The sequence below is a fragment of the Amborella trichopoda genome, chromosome 9, assembly GCF_054954075.1.
Source record: "Amborella trichopoda isolate Santa Cruz 75 chromosome 9, AtrichopodaSantaCruz75HAP2 v2.0, whole genome shotgun sequence".
NCBI lineage: Eukaryota > Viridiplantae > Streptophyta > Magnoliopsida > Amborellales > Amborellaceae > Amborella > Amborella trichopoda.
This window is the reverse complement of record NC_142344.1, coordinates 8136430-8153360: the sequence shown is the minus strand read 5'-3', so window position 1 is coordinate 8153360 and position 16931 is coordinate 8136430. Positions and strand designations below refer to the sequence as shown.

Below are 16931 nucleotides of genomic sequence, written 5' to 3'. Positions count from 1 at the left end.
CAAGGTAACTACTCCTTACTTTTTATGTTAAACTTTTTAACTTTTCACCTATTACTTAGGTTACTGTCGCACACAAAAAATAAGCAGCCCTTTGGATACATGTATTTCTATTACAATTTTATAAAGGTTATTTGGATACATGTATTTCTATTACAAGGAAATAGATTACGAGGAAATACATCATTTTCAGCATTTGGGTACAACACAGTGAGCAGGATATGAAACACATTACCTAATTTTTTTTTCAAAATCATGAAAGCCATTACCCACCCCAATAGCTAAAAACTATATTACGAAAAAAAGACAGGAAATATCTACCCAACAGACCCGCTAGAAAATATTAACTATGATTTATAAATTTGAAGACCCCTTATCTTCCACCTCTCTCGCGCTGAAAAACTTTCTTCCTTGTGCTTGCTTCGCACCAGTAAGATCAGGCTTTCATCTCTCAACTTGGCACCTCGGTAGTTGCCCCTTTTGGCCTGAAACCCTAGTTTTTCGTCTAAAACTACTTGAATTTCATTTTTCGGTGGTTTCTTAGCAGGATTTCAGAACCCACATTTTCAAAGTATATCATCTTTCTGAGCTTTAGCTCATTCATGGTCGTACACTCCATTTCTTTGTCTCTCTCTAACCCATTTGGGTATCAGTTCAAATGAATTTTTGGGATTCTCAGGGACCAAGCAAAACTAAAGTTAAGGAAAACAACTTCATTGAGGAAGGCTATTCCGATGAACATACCACAACCAAATATGGTCATAAGACAGTATAAATACCTGGAGCTTATCTCGAACTCCTCGAGGGACCAATGAATAGAATTACAGTCTTGACTCAGTTCGAGTTCACCAACTCTAACCTGCAACTACAATATTTAATGTGGAGTCAGATTACAGAGTTCCCAACATGTTTAATTTGATGAATTTGGGGCTTTAATAACTAATAATGGTTGAAAGCCAAAGCAGCCCACACATAAGAAGCTCCCATCCATGTCTCTCTAAAAAGGTCTCTCTCTCTAGTTTGGGGACTCTCTAAAACTATCTCTCTCTCTCAAGCTTTGGGGACTCTCTCTTCCACTCATCGTTATAACAATCTATTTTTGTATAAAATGTGCTTCTTTTCTTTATTGCTTTGGGATAATTTATGTAGTTTAGTAATATGATGTTAGTTGAATTATATTGTGATTAATGGTTGATTTTATTTTTTATTTTTTATTTAGAATGTGTTTCTTGAGTAAAATGTAGTAATAGTAGGGTGGCAATTTTATTGGGTTACAATGGGTTCGCCTTTTATATTTTATTTTTTGTAAATTCAAACTTGCCGCGTAATAGTTGCCGAATAAAATTAACCCATTGGGATATTACTTTTACATATTAGAAAACAAAGTAGTTATAATTGATATTTTATACTAAAAAAAGTATTAAAAAAACCATATTACTATAGATGAAATTAACATAGTATTTCCTACCCAAAATGTCGGTAATTCATTTTCTAGATTTTTTTCACACATAGCCAAACAGTAGCAATGTATTTCTCAGGTTGCATCTAATTACTACCCAAACAGTAATAATCTATTTGCAGGTAATGTATTACCCATAAATGTATTACGCCAGTAATAAAGTTCACAAACAATATATTTTCAAGTATCCAAATGACCCTAAAGAAATAGTGATTGCATTAAAAGTTTCACATGCACACGAGCTGCCCTATTTTTTATGTTCTTGGTAGGTATGAGTATATTTTTTATGTTCTTGGCAGGTCTGGGTAATTTAACTGGTATGGATCGTTGAAGCGACAATTTGGATTGTTATTTTACTATGTGAAAAAATAATAAAGAAACAAAAAAACATGTGAAAAAATAATAAACTCACTAAAAACAAGTTCAAATTGATGACATGGCTGTTATTATTTAATTTTTTATAAACACACGTTTAAAATTTCAAGTGATTTGGATGAGTAGAAAAAAAAATTAAAATTCAAGTACTACTAGACATCCGTAATCATCAGATCGACCCAAATTCAATATAAACTGTTTGACTCATAGGTTCGTATGACTTAATACGCTAATCCCATCTTTTTTCTATATATATATATATATATATATACCAATTCTCATGTTCAACAAGGCCATATATACCAATCCTCATGTTCAACAAGGCCATTCCGTGCCGACGGGCGACCGTGCATTTTTTGTTTACAGGCGTTGCATTTTTTGTTTATAGGCGTTGGAGACTTTGACGGGAAATAACCGTGTTTAATCTGTGTCGCATGTGGTATACTATCGCAGGATCATACTATCAACTTACTACCTTGAATAAAAAGATCAAAGGAGGACTTTGGACTATACATTTTAGTGCAACTAAAAATTACCAAATAATTATTTCAAAAACCATAAATTTGAATTTTGAGTTCCCCATCTGTACAAAATTTAGGAGTCTATGTTCAACTTCAGGATGTTTTTCAACCTAGAGAAGAGTATGATTGAAGTTTTTTTGATAAGTTAGTCAAATGGAAATCTAGTAAACATCTCTAATATTTTAAATTTTTTTATTGGATAGTTCATGGTAGGAATCAAACTTGAGATGCAGCCTCAAACTTTAAATATTTTGCTAATATGTTAAAGAATTTAAAAATCTCCATCCATATTTCATATTTTAACAATCATATTTGTTTTTTTAGGAGTGTCCTGTATTTTAATTTTATTCATCGAGTTGAACTCAAACCTTTGGTCTACACATATCCCACCATCATGCACATGTATGGAGTACAAAAAAAAAAAAAAATTGAAAGAAAAATACCAAAATAAACTAGAACCCTTAAAAATCGTAGGAATATTTTAGTTATTTTATTTTTGTTGAACAAAATTATTAAAAAAACACACTTTCAAAATATGGAATGTTTTCAAAAATATTAAAAAAATGGAGTGTTTTTAAATTTATTTTTAAAAAATAATAATAATCATCATCATCAACTTCACCAACATGAATCCTATTTAGCGTGTTTGCTCTATCTTTACCCTTTTAGAACCTTCAACTTGGACCAAGTCGTACCTCCAAACCAATATTTCACTAGATTTGGGTTGCAAAAAATAGCTAGCCCCCTACTTTCCCATCATCATCAACATGGGAGTGTCTTGTATTTTAATTTTTTTCATCGAATTGAACTCAAACCTTTGGTCTACACATTTCCCACAAACATGCACATGTATGGAGTACAAAAACATAAAAGATTTGGAAGGAAAGTACCAAAATAAACAAAAACAGTTAAAACTTGTATGAACACTTTAATAATTTTATTTTTATTGAATAAAATTATTAAAAAAACACTTTCAAAAAAGTGGGATTTTTTAAAGGGTTGTATTCGCGGTCTCACACTATAAAATAATTTATCATTATACTCAACAAAACTTGGACACATATATACCATGTTTCTTATATGAAGTTTTTTTTAGTGATGATATTTTTGGTAATTAAGAGGGATATGATGTCATCTATATGGGGTGTCACATCATCCAAATGAAACATCAAATGGTACTAGTGTGTTCCATGTGGGTGATGTCACACCTCGTGTCGATGACATGACACCCTTCTTAACGATAAAAATACTCTTATTAAAAACATGTCCAATGTACAAAATAAAAATATACAAGTATCCAAAATTGTTGAGTACAACAATAAATTACTATATAGTGTGAGCACTCTAACATTACTCCTTTTAAAATTATTAAAAATGAGATGTTTTTTAAATGACATATTAAAAATAAAAAAAATCATCATTATCATTATCTTGACCTCACATAAATCTTATTTTGCCATTTTGCTCTACCCTTACTATTTTAGAACTATCCACTTGAACCAAGTCGTTCCTCCTAACCAATGCTTTATTAAGTCTAAGTTGCTACATGGCTAGCACCTAATTCTACTTTACCTTGTCTTATCGCATTTCCCTCATCTTATAGCCTATTTAGGCCACAACTAAGTTCTTTCAATTATATTTATCCCGAATTTTATTTTTTCTTATCTTGTATTAAAAAAAAAAAATCGAAATAAAAAATATGTACCAAATTTTATAAAGAAAATGGTTTGATAGGGTTTTAGCCCTATCGAAATAAATAAATCGTCACTTCATAATTCATCGAAATTTCAAGTCATGCATCGAAAGACCTTTGCTCATATCATATCAACTTGAACATTATGGTTGTCAAAAAAAAAAAAAAAAAAAAGATTTCAAGCTCTAAAAATAATATATATTGTAACAAATTATCTAGACCATCTATTTTGCTTTAAAAATAATTGTAAACGGTATAAAAGATCTATACCATTATTTGAGTTCCAAAATTTATTGTCGACGTTGGAAATTGATTTTAGAGCCATCATAGAGATTTTCATCTCCGGAAGTACTTTCTAGACAAGGATTTCGGATGAGCTTTATTTTGTTTTAATAAATTGCAGGCTTTATAAAACCTCCTCCAATTTATAATCCTCAAAACTTCGGTTCGGTATACTGCAATTTTCTAGAGGGACTAAATGAACAGCAAGCTCCGCCGGAGCGTGATATCATTTGACACGCCTTCTATGAACCTTTCCGAATGGCAAAACGATATCCAGTCTCATTGCTGTCGTTACAGCTTTGGGATCCCTCTTTCTTCATTCAGGCGGCTTGAAACCCTAGAATTTCTGTATTCATTACGATTTGAAATTTTGTATAGATCAATATGATTACGATTCCTTATGTAACAGCGTTAACAACTCTGTTTAGCTATGGTTTGCTCTTTGTATTTGGCCAGTTTAGAGACCTGTTCAGGAAACTATGGAGACGGATCTCGTCCAAGAAAGAGGTAATTAGGGTTTTTATGGTTCATAATGCGTGCAATTCCTTTTTATGAGCTTTTTTTCTTCTTTTTTTAAATATTCCTTTGTTGATCTAATTGTTTTTATTAAGATTTCAGTGATGATTTTAATGGATTTTGTTGTTTTACTGTCTAAATGAAATGATTACATTGTGCTGGTTTGGTTTTTGTGATTAATTTAATGCTTGAAATGTGAAATGTGCCGTCTAAATTGTCTCAGATTTGTCAATTCACGTTTTACGAAAGCAATTATATGCTCTGCTCGCTCTTGGTGAAATTTTCCGTATTCTATGCTCTAATTTTGGCATTAGAAGTCATAAACTTTATTGTGATGTGGTTATTATATTGTACGTGTTTTGATTGTGTAAAATGCATATTTGGCTTGATGCAGTTGTATGCACCTATTGTCCTAGAGAATGAGGATTTCTACACGCGCCGGCTTTATCTTCGCATTCAGGTAAACTTTTAATTCATAGAATCATGTAATAGTTGCTCTTTTTTATTTTCAACGTCTGGTGTATTTATTTTGGGCCTAAATTTTCACTTGCTTTCATATCATTAATGGATATATGTAATTCATTATTCATTACTGCACGTGCTAATTCTTCTGTAATTCTTTTGTTCATATGTAGATTATTATACTTTGCTGCACTTCTTTTTCCCTCTAATTATATTTGTCAGTCCATAGAAAACTGGACTGGGCAAATACTGATTAATAAGAATATTCTTTATTTATTGGCAGGACTGTTTTGGACGCCCAATCTCAAGTGCACCTGATTCTTGGTTTGATTTGGTTGAGCGTTACTCAACAGACTGTAACAAAACGCTAATGTGAATATTTATTTTATTCTCTCTATTGCAGTAAAATAAGTGAGATTCTTTAGGAAGTTAGCTGCTATAATTATGAGCTATGCATATTCTTTTGTTGATTTTTTAATTTTCCATTCTTGTAGTTACAGTCATGGTTAGTCTTTGCAACCTCCATCATGGCCTTTTGGAATCATCTAATATTAGTATATTTCTTTGCTTGTTAAATTCTTGATTAATACTACATTGTACAGACGGACTTCAAAAACAAGAAGATGCCTTAACTTGGGTTCCTACAATTATCTTGGATTTGCATCCTCAGATGAGTACTGCACACCACGTGCAATTGAGTCATTGAAGAGATATTCACCTAGCACTTGCAGTAACCGTGTTGATGCCGGTATGTATCTTGTGAGACATAATTTTACTGCGAAGGTTGAGATTATCTGGTAGTAGGTACTACAATTTATTCTGGTATTATGTATCTGGAAATGCATAATTTACTCAGGCATTTTCTGGTATTAGGCACAACCAATTTGCACACAGAAGTTGAGGAATTAGTTGCTAGTTTTGTTGGGAAGCCCTCAGCTGTGGTCTTTGGCATGGGCTATGCGACGAACTCAGCCATTATTCCTGTCCTTATTGGAAAGGTTCGTATTGAATTTTGCATTCATAAATATTATAGGATGGCTATGTGTTCTGTATTGGTGGTGGCCATCTTTTAATTTTGGTTGTCATTGGTCACAGGGGGGATTGATAATTAGTGACTCATTGAACCATAGTTCTATTGTTAATGGTGCTCGTGGATCAGGTGCTACAATTAGGGTTTTCCGACACAATAGTAAGTCGCAGCGAGAATGATTTTCTAACCTATTCATATTAGAAAGTGTATAGGTCCAACATCTGCATTGTTTATTTTGTCAATTCTTGATTATGCATATTTTTGCTTTCAGCACCATTGCACTTGGAGGAAGTTCTAAGAGAAGCAATAGCCGAAGGGCTTCCAAGAACTCATCGACCATGGAAAAAGATAATTGTGATTGTAGAAGGAATCTATAGCATGGAGGGGGAACTCTGCCAACTTCCAGAGATAGTAGCAGTCTGTAAGAAATATAAGGTTGTCTATTATTTTGATGATGCATTCTCTAATTGCTTTTTTCTTTAAGACGTATGTTGCCACAGTAATGTTATTTTGAATTTATGAGTGTAGTGTATTCTAAATAATATTTTAACCTATGCTTCCTACATGAATTTTGCCCCGTTAAGTTATCAATGGTTCTTATGAAATTGGGATTTTTCTCAATCTCCATTAAATGTTTGTGTTGGCATGAGAGAACTGTTGGATTATTGTTAAATCTACACTAATTATTGTGATTCTTTTGACAAGTATTGGACTATTATTGTCAAAGTAACTTCCTAGTTATATTGCATCATGCATGGATTTTAATCTTGGAGCGTATACATACTTATGTGTTGTTCTTCTTCCTGCTTTTTTTTTTTTCTAAATTTAAACTTGACTTCAAGTCCTTTGAGTATGACATGAGTGTCTATATTAACTCTAGTATATGTATATATATATATTTTTAATATCTACAATTGTTTTACCTATTTTTTGCTAATGACTACATTCATTTGTCTACGAATTTATTAAAGACATTCATTCGTCTACGAATTTATTAAAGCCTTCTGAACTGAACTAATATAGCAACCCTACTGTTGATTATTTCTGATTTTAGTACATTTGATTGTTTTTCCTTGTCTACTTCTAACATGAAGCATATTTAAGGAGACTTTAGGAATATGTCATTCGATATTTTTAGACCAAATACACAAATGCCTGTATACATATATGTAGATTTCTTCAAAAAGATGTAGAATCATGCGCACACAATTATGTTATACATTCATAAACTCCATTAGTTATACTTGATATGTTATTCTGCCAATTTGGCTTTTAGAAATTCTTTGAATGGCACTATTAAGACATGTGATTCTTATTTTAATCATGTATTTGTTGTTGTTATATATTTTCTAGGTCAATATCTTCGACGATGAAAGATATTGACCTATCTTTCATTGTCAGAAGATATCGACCTAGAACATATACAATGACAAGAAAAATATTTTCTAGGTAGATATCTTTTGTCATCTATTCTGCATGAATTTATAGTGACATTATATTTCAGATTTCTGATATAGAGTTCTTCTGGATTTTACTTTGCTTTTCTCTGAGAAAGCTTTTTGCTTTTCAGTTTCCGAATTATGATCTTAACATGTCTTTGTAGGCAGTTTTCACCTATATCTTCTTGTTTTTTTTTTTTTCCCTGAACTAGGCCTACATATATCTAGATGAGGCTCACAGCATTGGAGCAGTTGGTAAGTCAGGAAGAGGGGTTTGTGAGCTCCTTGGGGTGGATCCTGCTGATATTGACGTCATGATGGGAACTTTCACCAAGTCTTTTGGATCATGTGGGGGATACATTGCTGGATCCAAGGTCCATTTAGTAATTCAATACTTGTCTACTAAATCACACTATGTAATCTTTGTGTATTCTTTGTCATAGTTACTGTTATGGATAACGTAAATTGTATTTTCTCTAATATTGTGAGAATATCTCCTCATGTCTTTCATGGATTGTTTCTAGTGAATTGGTTTTCAATGACAATTATTGTGTTTCTGAATCATAGGCGCCATTCTATCTTTGGTAGGAACTCATTCAATATTTGAAGTATACGTGTCCAGCACATCTATATGCAACATCCATGTCGCCACCTGCTGTACAACAAGTTATTTCTGCCATTAAAGTCATTCTAGGAGAGGATGGTTCTAATAGAGGTTCAGAGTGTTTTATACTGAACTTTCTTATTGTCTTGAATCGATTGATTTAGATGTTCGTAAGTTTCTTTGCTTTTCTTTAAAAAAATTTCTTGTTTGTTGAGAAGCAATATTATGTTGTCTGCAGGGGCTCAGAAGCTTGTGCGAGTACGTGAGAACAGCAATTTTTTCAGATCGGAACTAAAGAAGATGGGATTTGAGGTTTTGGGTGATAATGACTCTCCAGTAATGCCAATAATGCTTTATAATCCGGCAAAAATTCCAGCCTTCTCTAGGGGGTGTCTTGAGGAGGATGTAAGTTTACTATCTTTTTTGTATTTCGTGCGAAAATGTGCAGACATATGCAGGCATATTTGATACAGATCCCAACTTCATCTTTCTAAACTTTGGGACTCCCTCTTATTAATTATTATTTTTTTATTAATATTAACCATATGGATTTACCTTTTTTTGTAGTTTCCTTCATATTATGTGATTTTAGAGTGAGTTATGGTGACACATTTTGATATCCCCATCTTGTTTGTGTACTGTGGTAGTCGAGAATTAAATTAGCATACTTCTTTGCTCACTGGTTAGTTGATGAGGTTTCTGGTATGTATCTTCTTCTACTTGCCACTTGGGGGTGTGGTATCAGAAATTGTTTAGGACATGGATAAAAGAAACAAGGTTTTTTTGAAGAGAAAAGGAAGATCGAGAAATGGGAGATCTTCTTAAGTTCTTTTTTATTGTTAACCTTTATTAATACACAGAAGATGCAAATATCTTGTGGTGTAAAACAATTTCGTACACATCATACAAGCATGAAGGGAATGCAATTCATGTACAAGTAGATTAATTGAAAAGGGAAGAAAGTTCTGAACAGTAATATCCTCTCTTGCCACTCTCTCCACTGCTAGGGATTTTATGACAACATTGATGTCTCTAAATGAGTCAAAAGAGAAGACAAGACAGCTATTTAGATAACTAAGCTTCTCCATATAATTATTGCCTTGTCCACTCATCCGTCTAATTATGTTTGTGAGCTGCCCTGCATGATTTGAGGATCCAACAATGCTAGGTATCTTGAGACAGTCAATTGGGGTCTCATTTTCATCTCTGTGAATCACAAAGTTTGAGTGGTCCATCAAAAGCCTTCAAAGCATTGTTCTTGAATATACCACAAATGCCAGAAGGACCAGGATATCTGAGGGCGCTGCTCCAAAATAAATGTTCTATTTATTAGGAAGCTCTATCTACTTTAGGTTTGATTCTCATACATATGCTTTGTTATTTTCTGTTCTGGTATAAAATCCTCGAACCTCATGACTTACCTCTAGGCAAATGTGCAAGAAGTGATGGAGGCCAAAGAACTCTTCCTTAACTAGTGTCGATAACCTAACATATGGCTGAGTGAATGCTTTCTTTACTACCTCACAACTAGTGTAAATGCCCAAAGGTATCCTTCATTGTTCATCTTCTAGTTCTTGGGACATTGCTAGGCACATCTTCCAAAGATTGCAGCCACTCTCTTTTTTTTTTTTGGGGGGGGAGATGACCACTCTCAAGGAACATGCCAGATATCCCAACTGCAGTTGAGTTAGCATCCGATGCTACATTACCTAAAAACAGACCAAGAAGATGGAAAAAGTGACTCGAGAAAATTACTTGAAATGATTTGATGCCTTTAGACTTGATGCTTAGACTGTCTTTTTTATATAACTTTTCAAGTGTTGCTACTTGCTAGCCAACCAAAAGGTAGCACCCCTGGGAGGCATGGCATAACACTAGATGGATACTCAACCTTGTGAAAAGCAAATTTGGTGACAATGTGACAGTACTAAGAATATTCTCCGGATAGCACTTCCAAATATCTCCTGTTTGGGTGGGCCCTGGAAACTCTACTATCTACTCATCTCTAGGATCCTTCTGGGGCAACAATCTTACATAATTTACACCATCCATTTCAAACAATCCTTAACTCTAGCATTCAGGTTGAGCACCACTACAATGAAAAAGACTGTGAAAACCCAGCTCTACTGCCATCCTTACTCCATCCATATGGAAGGCTTACGTAAACTTCTTCATTTGGGCCTCAATGCTCCAGTAGACCGACCCACATCCTTAACAACCAGAACCCTCAAAATAAGCATACATTCCGTTAGTTATGCTTCTTTTGGGATCACCATTGGTTAAGGTGCATGTAGTGGATTAGTGGCAAGACTTAATTGTGCCCTTTACAGTGGAGAGATTGATAGGCAGGGAAGCCATTTTAGATCAAATGCAAAACGCTGCTTATTGTCTGACTTTGCGAATGAGATTGTTGCAAACCAACACACAGTAACTGTCAACACCATCTCAGTCCTATCTTGCCAGAATACCTCCTGGAAGCTTTCCCAACCGAAGCCTAAACTTTTTCCAGAAACCCCCTTGGTTCCTTCCCAAATTTCGAGCACTACTATCCACATAGTGCCTTGTTCACCTGCATTTTCTTAAAGCCCTACTGCTAATTGCTTCTAAGGATTGTGGACTCCTTCCTACGCTTACTAAATGACACTTGTGCTCCACGCGAGAACACTTCAATAGTAAATCTTTTGAGATTCTTTTGAAGTTCCGCTTCCATCACTCCGGGGGTTTGGAGCATGTATTTAATGTACACCTGAATGTTAAATTTAAAGAATAAAAATGATACATAAATGTGTTACTTTATTATGAGAGTGACCCCTCAATCAAAGGATAGATATTGGCTCTTCCATTAGCTGTGTTTGCTTTTCACAATTCGATCCCATGGGATTTTCCTAGGCTCAAAGACATGCAAAGGTTGATCTAGACGGTTATTTGGGATCAACCTATCTTTCACCAATCGTCCTTCTACTTTGACTGGTCCCCCTAATCTGAAAACCCAATACTAGTCTCTTTTGCAAGTTCTTTCTTGGCCAAGTCTACCCCATAACGTTTGAAGACCATGATTCTAATTTGCCTTGAGCATCACAGAACACCAAAGTTATCTTTAGTTGGAAGACCACGAAGCAATATTGCTCTAGCCTAAAAACTTCCAAGTCTTGAATTAACTTTCCTGTTGATGTGCTGGCTTAAAGCCTCTGAATGATGCCAACGAGAATGGACAAAATGGGTCTCCATAACACAAACCTCTTGAGCTACCAATAAGCATCAAGGTGTTCGGGGGTGTTTTGATGCAAATGAAATCACCCAACAGGTAATCACTGTGAATATGGAGCATATAACTAGACTACGGTTCCAGGCAGGTGAAACCATGGATTTCAGACCTTTAAGTAGCCCCATGTTGCCATATAAGCGGGGGAAATATGATAATAAGTCCAAAGTGGCGGAAAATCACAAGAATCACCAGTTGGTGAGAGCAATCCTAAATCGGGCTCAAACCTTGCAGGTCTCTACGAAATGAGGAAAAGAAACCCTCAAGAAAGAACGAAGATCATAGTAAGGTGCACTGTCGTATTGCTGAATGGATGGTCAATAATGGAGCTTGGTCAAACTTTAGTCAAACCTGCAGGGTTACCCAAGGGTTTCAAATTCTAATTTGAGGTGCCTAGAAGGTGTCCTCCAAAACTCAGGTCATTCCGCTATCAGATGACCGAGGTATAAGCTCGCAAAGTTGGAGACCATTGAGAGAGTGCAGTCCGGATACAAAACGGCCCCAAATTTACAAAAGGACCCCTATAAATCCGTGGCCAAATTAACCTAAATTTTTATAGAAGAATGCATTCTCTTAAAAGCTTAAGTTTCAAATTTGAGCTCAATTGATAGCGAGAAGTTCGCATTTGAAGTGTCGTATACTGTGGCTTTGGTCTAGCAGTTCATGAACAATTTATAGCGAGTGACGAATCTTCTTCCTCCCAAATAGTTGATCGTAACTCATGATCCCCATCTCCAAATATGCTCAAATTTTGATATGTTATTCTCCATCCAAAGAGCTTTCCATCCATATATATACTGACGGAGTTCCAAACACTGATCATATCTTACAATCTGTGAAGCATTTTGGGCTAAAATTTAACAGTTATGACATTTCATTCAACTCCTTAAACATCTATATAATTTGTTGTAGGGTATAAAACCGAATTGGGGGTGGGATTGTAGAGAGAATTTGCTCGAAAAATGGAGACTGCTGAGTCCCATAAAAGAGCCTATAAGATGATCATAACTCCTTGATTCTTGAGTTTTTTATCCAAATTTCTTTCCAAATACTGCAAGTATGACTCCTGACAGTTTGTGTTGACAGATAGTCGAATAACGGCTAGTAAAGGGTGAAATTTGAAGGAATTGAAAAAAGTATGGGAGTTCTTCAAGTTTTAATGGCAAATCCACAAATTTCCAACGCATTCAAATACTGGAGTTTTGTATGGGAGTTCTTCAAGTTTTAATGGCACATCCACAAATTTCTAACACATTCAAATACTGAAGTTTTTTATCCAAATTTGTTGGAAAATGCTCATTGCAAGATGCTCTATAAAATTGTGGAAGAAGGAAAGGGGATCACACAAGGAGGAAATAGATGGAGAAATGATAGAGAAGCTGTCCAAGGGCAAATGTATGATATTTCCTAAATTTGGACCACGGAAAATGGTCATTTTTGCCCAAGCCTGAGCCAAGTTTTGAAAGTCCACCCTCCTATGACTTAGATTATTAATTTTCCACCCTGGTTTCCTAAACCTTCTATATTAACCCATGGAGTCTCATTTTCTATAGGTTAGCGACTTTGGCTTGGAACTTTAGTGAGACAGTGGAGAAGCCTAAGCCTATAGTGAGAAACAAATCCTTTTATTCAAAGTACCCTACCGAAAATCCCCAAATTCCAAGAGTACTCTTAGAAAATAGGGAAATATCAAAAACATCCCCAAAATTTCCCCCAAAATTAAATTTCCCTGGCTACCCCTAGAAAATTCCAAATCCCTTAACACTCAAATGAGAAAGTGCAGCAAGTGAACGAGATCGAAAACTAGAAGAAGGATTCTTTGAAGCATATCAACCTCGTTTGGCTAGATTCATTGATATGGGCATTGAGGCACACCTTCTCTTCTCACATGTATCGAGCAAGGTTGGGCCATATTTTCTGTGGGAGACCTTGACGTTGAATTCTCAATCCTCATATTGGCGCATTGAAGCGAGCGAGTGGGCATCCTCTGGCGAACATATAAGCCGGATGTCTAAGAGGATCAGCTAAATTCCGGTCCAGGAAATTCATAATCCCACCCCTTCTGTTAGTACCTTGGTACTGAATATATTAAATCGAAGTTGTTCTTTCCGTTATATGTGCTTTCTCTGGTTTGCCTTCTTTACTTAAGAGTCAAATTATAATCAAAACAAACCCGCACGTGCACACAAGTGGGATGGCACACTAGGGTCCTATTGTTAATACTTCATCAAAACCGAACATCGCTGCCCTCTTTCTTCACCTTTATGAACCCCCATACAGCAGTCTTTAAAACCTAAGCCACATTACTATATACCTTTTCTTATATATCTTTTCCTAATCTCTATATCTACCTTGTAGACCAGGGATTCTCTATATCTACCTTGTAGACCATCCTTGGCCTTCTTTGTATGCCTTGTGTCAATGGACCCATGAACCATCTAAGTGTTCTTTGTTCTCTATGACAAAGCACCTTATAGCATTCAGATAACAATTCCCCTTCCCTTACTTTAATTGTTTATCTCCTTTCCCTTCCCTCAATTCTTATCCAGTAAAATACAGAATAGTACAAAGGGAATTGATTCTACAAAAGTTCCTGTTGCTTGCCTTTATAGTTTATCAAGATAATATTCTCTCAACCGTCCATAAATTTGAAATTCTTTGAGAAGGGAAGAGTTACAAAGCAAAAGAAACTCCCATCTAATGTAGACCCCGCAAAAGGAGTCATACGCGCTTCTTCAGGACTTGTGCTTTGAAGCCTATGGAGCATGTTACCTATCCAACTAAAGATTTTTACTCACAGCTAAGGGCCTCATGAGATATTATTATTATTACTGTTATTATTTATTTTTTTAACTGGCAACCATGAGATTCAACTGCATTCTTTGGTTTGAGCCTGAGTGCCCAAACCATATACTACAGGATTCATGCATCTAGAGAGATTTGAGACTCGAGACATCCGATTAGGTCGCAGCAGGAAAAGTAGAAAATCAAGATCTCCTTAAATTGCTTTCGTTTTTTAGCATAGGTTATTTTTTGGTCAAAATTTAAGTCTCAAATCCTTGGCATGCAAACCAGATGTGTACCAACTACCACGTGACTGAAACTCAAGGGACATCCTACATTTTCTAGAGTTCTTTCTAATTTGCTACCCGTAATAATTGTAGCAGACGGCTGTCTTGTTATAATATGTGGTCTGTTGTTCCTGACCTATGCAGTTATCTTATGACCTGTGCCCATTCTCCAAAGTATTATGTTATGTTTCATTCCCCATATTGCTCTCATTTTCCAAGGACTTTCAGTGACATTGTTATCTTTTTCCTTTACGAAGTATCCTCCTAGGAGTTTGGAGTCCCCTAATGGTTTTGCCATTTCTTAGATGCTTTTTTATAATCTTTGTAAGAAACAATGCACAAAGTATTGAAGAAAATGAATGTCTCAAGTGGGTCTATCGTTATAGGTTGCGGTTGTGACAGTTGCATTCCCTGCAACGCCATTGCTTCTGGCGAGGGCTCGTATCTGCATATCTGCCTCCCACACAAGGGAAGACCTGATTAGAGGACTGGAGGTAACATTGCTTCTCTTTTTGCTGACTGGGGAAAATCATTTTTGTATACGAGTTTAAATTAAATTTGAGTCGCCTTTCGTTTACTCTTTGATCTCTCTCTCTCTCTCACACACACACACACATCGCATGCCAAAAATGCACCTGTCTGTCTTTAAAATACACACATCCCTCTTCCCCATTTCTTGGATCAATGTTCATGGGAAAGTCTTTTCTTGTATTATTTGAACATAGAATTCACGTTGCCAACATTTTGGCGTTCACTCTCAGAGACACTGTGTTCACAAATCTCTGCTCTCTATGATCATTGTTCGTGGGAAATCCTTTGTCTTACGTTGAATATGCTTTTCACCACTAGATTTTGCCAGCAGTTTGGCATCGTTCTCTCTCTCTCTCTCTCTCTCTGTCTATCTCACACACAGGCACACACACACAACCTCCATTCTCTAAGTTGGGTATACTGTAAAAAAGAGTCCCTTTCTGTGAATTGATCTGTCTAAAGATGCATCCGGATGTTAAGTGTCTCTATAACTAATAGACCGAATGTTTCCGAAGATAAAATGCGTTGCTTCTCTTTTACGTTTGTACTTGTCATTATTTCCACTCACACATTAGGTTTGTATGAGTGATGCAGTGATCCAATTTGATGTGGTTTTCAGGTCATAAGCCAAATCGGTGACCTAATTGGCATAAAGTATCTACCAATGGAGCCCGAGAAACAACATTTAGAGGATAGAGAGAAGCTGGAGTGAGAATCATTCTGGTGAGATTGTAGATCGAGAATGAAAATAGTCATAGTTGATCCAAAGGCAGAGAAATTACCCTATTTTATAGTGAGGTTTGTTCATCGATCATATGGAGCTCTACTAATGCTTTATGTGATGCCAATGCTGATCTTTGGGATCGGTTGATGTAACCTTCCAATCTGTTTGCTTTTTTGGGTTTCTTTTTTGAATTTATTCTTTGTTGTTCTCCTGCTTGTCTGGTTTATGTTATTAACAGATCATCATCAGAGCTTTTTCCCAACTATTCGGGGTCGGCTATGTTTTTAACAGATTTGTACATAAAAATAAAATGCATTTATAAAATTTAGAATATGAGTACCCTGTGTGAGCAGGAATGCATCCCTGCCTGTTAAACAGAAAATGATTTATAGATCTGGTTGCCACGGGCATACTCGACTTTGTATTATGTTTCGGTCGGTCGCCCAGAGAAATAAGTAGATGCCCTTTGATGCACCGTTTGTGCCTTACACCCTTACTTTGTCTGTCTGCTTGTGTTTATTTATGTGTGCATGCATGTATTTGAACCGAAATATCTTTATAATTAAATCCATTAATGATCTGCTGAGAGGTTAGACGACAAATAAAAGTTGGGGAAATTTATCAAACCATCCCCAAGAAATGCTTCATTTTATTCATAAAACCCTTCAATGACGTGTCATGGGTTAGAAACTGTTTTGAGCGGCAATTTCTAATTTTACCCCTGAATAGTTTTTAGGAAACCACCTATTTGAGTTATTCATATTTTTGAATACCATCTTACCTGAGGACCCAATGATATAGTGGTATTTTTATTTTTCTAGGTCTCGTAAACATTTGGTTTTTTTCTCTACCAATATCTCATGTGCTATTCACTTTTGATTTAAGGTCATATTTGTTATTGACCGTTAGATATGAAATCGGGTCATTTGGATGTCTTTATTAAGCGCAAAACCCAAAATAAACTT

At 35.5% G+C, this 16931-nt stretch overlaps 1 protein-coding gene across 4 annotated transcripts; it reads left to right on the top strand.

Annotated features, from left to right (window-relative positions):
* Positions 1-4602: 4602 nt before the first annotated feature.
* LOC18424129 (long chain base biosynthesis protein 2a) lies at positions 4603-16297 on the top strand. 4 transcript variants are annotated; one of them, XR_016041290.1, is made up of 12 exons: positions 4603-4834; positions 5238-5303; positions 5589-5677; positions 5908-6053; positions 6179-6303; positions 6401-6494; positions 6607-6770; positions 7987-8148; positions 8342-8489; positions 8617-8783; positions 15098-15205; positions 15862-16297. XR_016041290.1 is itself a non-coding variant. In XM_006828723.4 (12 exons), the coding sequence occupies exons 1-12, from the start codon at positions 4712-4714 to the stop codon at positions 15952-15954; spliced, it is 1464 nt and encodes a 487-aa protein (XP_006828786.1). In that variant the 5' UTR covers positions 4603-4711; the 3' UTR covers positions 15955-16297. The 4 variants fall into 4 exon arrangements, 2 of the variants coding, with proteins under 2 accessions (XP_006828786.1, XP_020517282.1); XM_006828723.4 differs by having other exon boundaries at positions 8363-8489; XR_016041291.1 differs by lacking the exon at positions 5589-5677.
* The last annotated feature ends 634 nt before the right edge of the window (positions 16298-16931 follow it).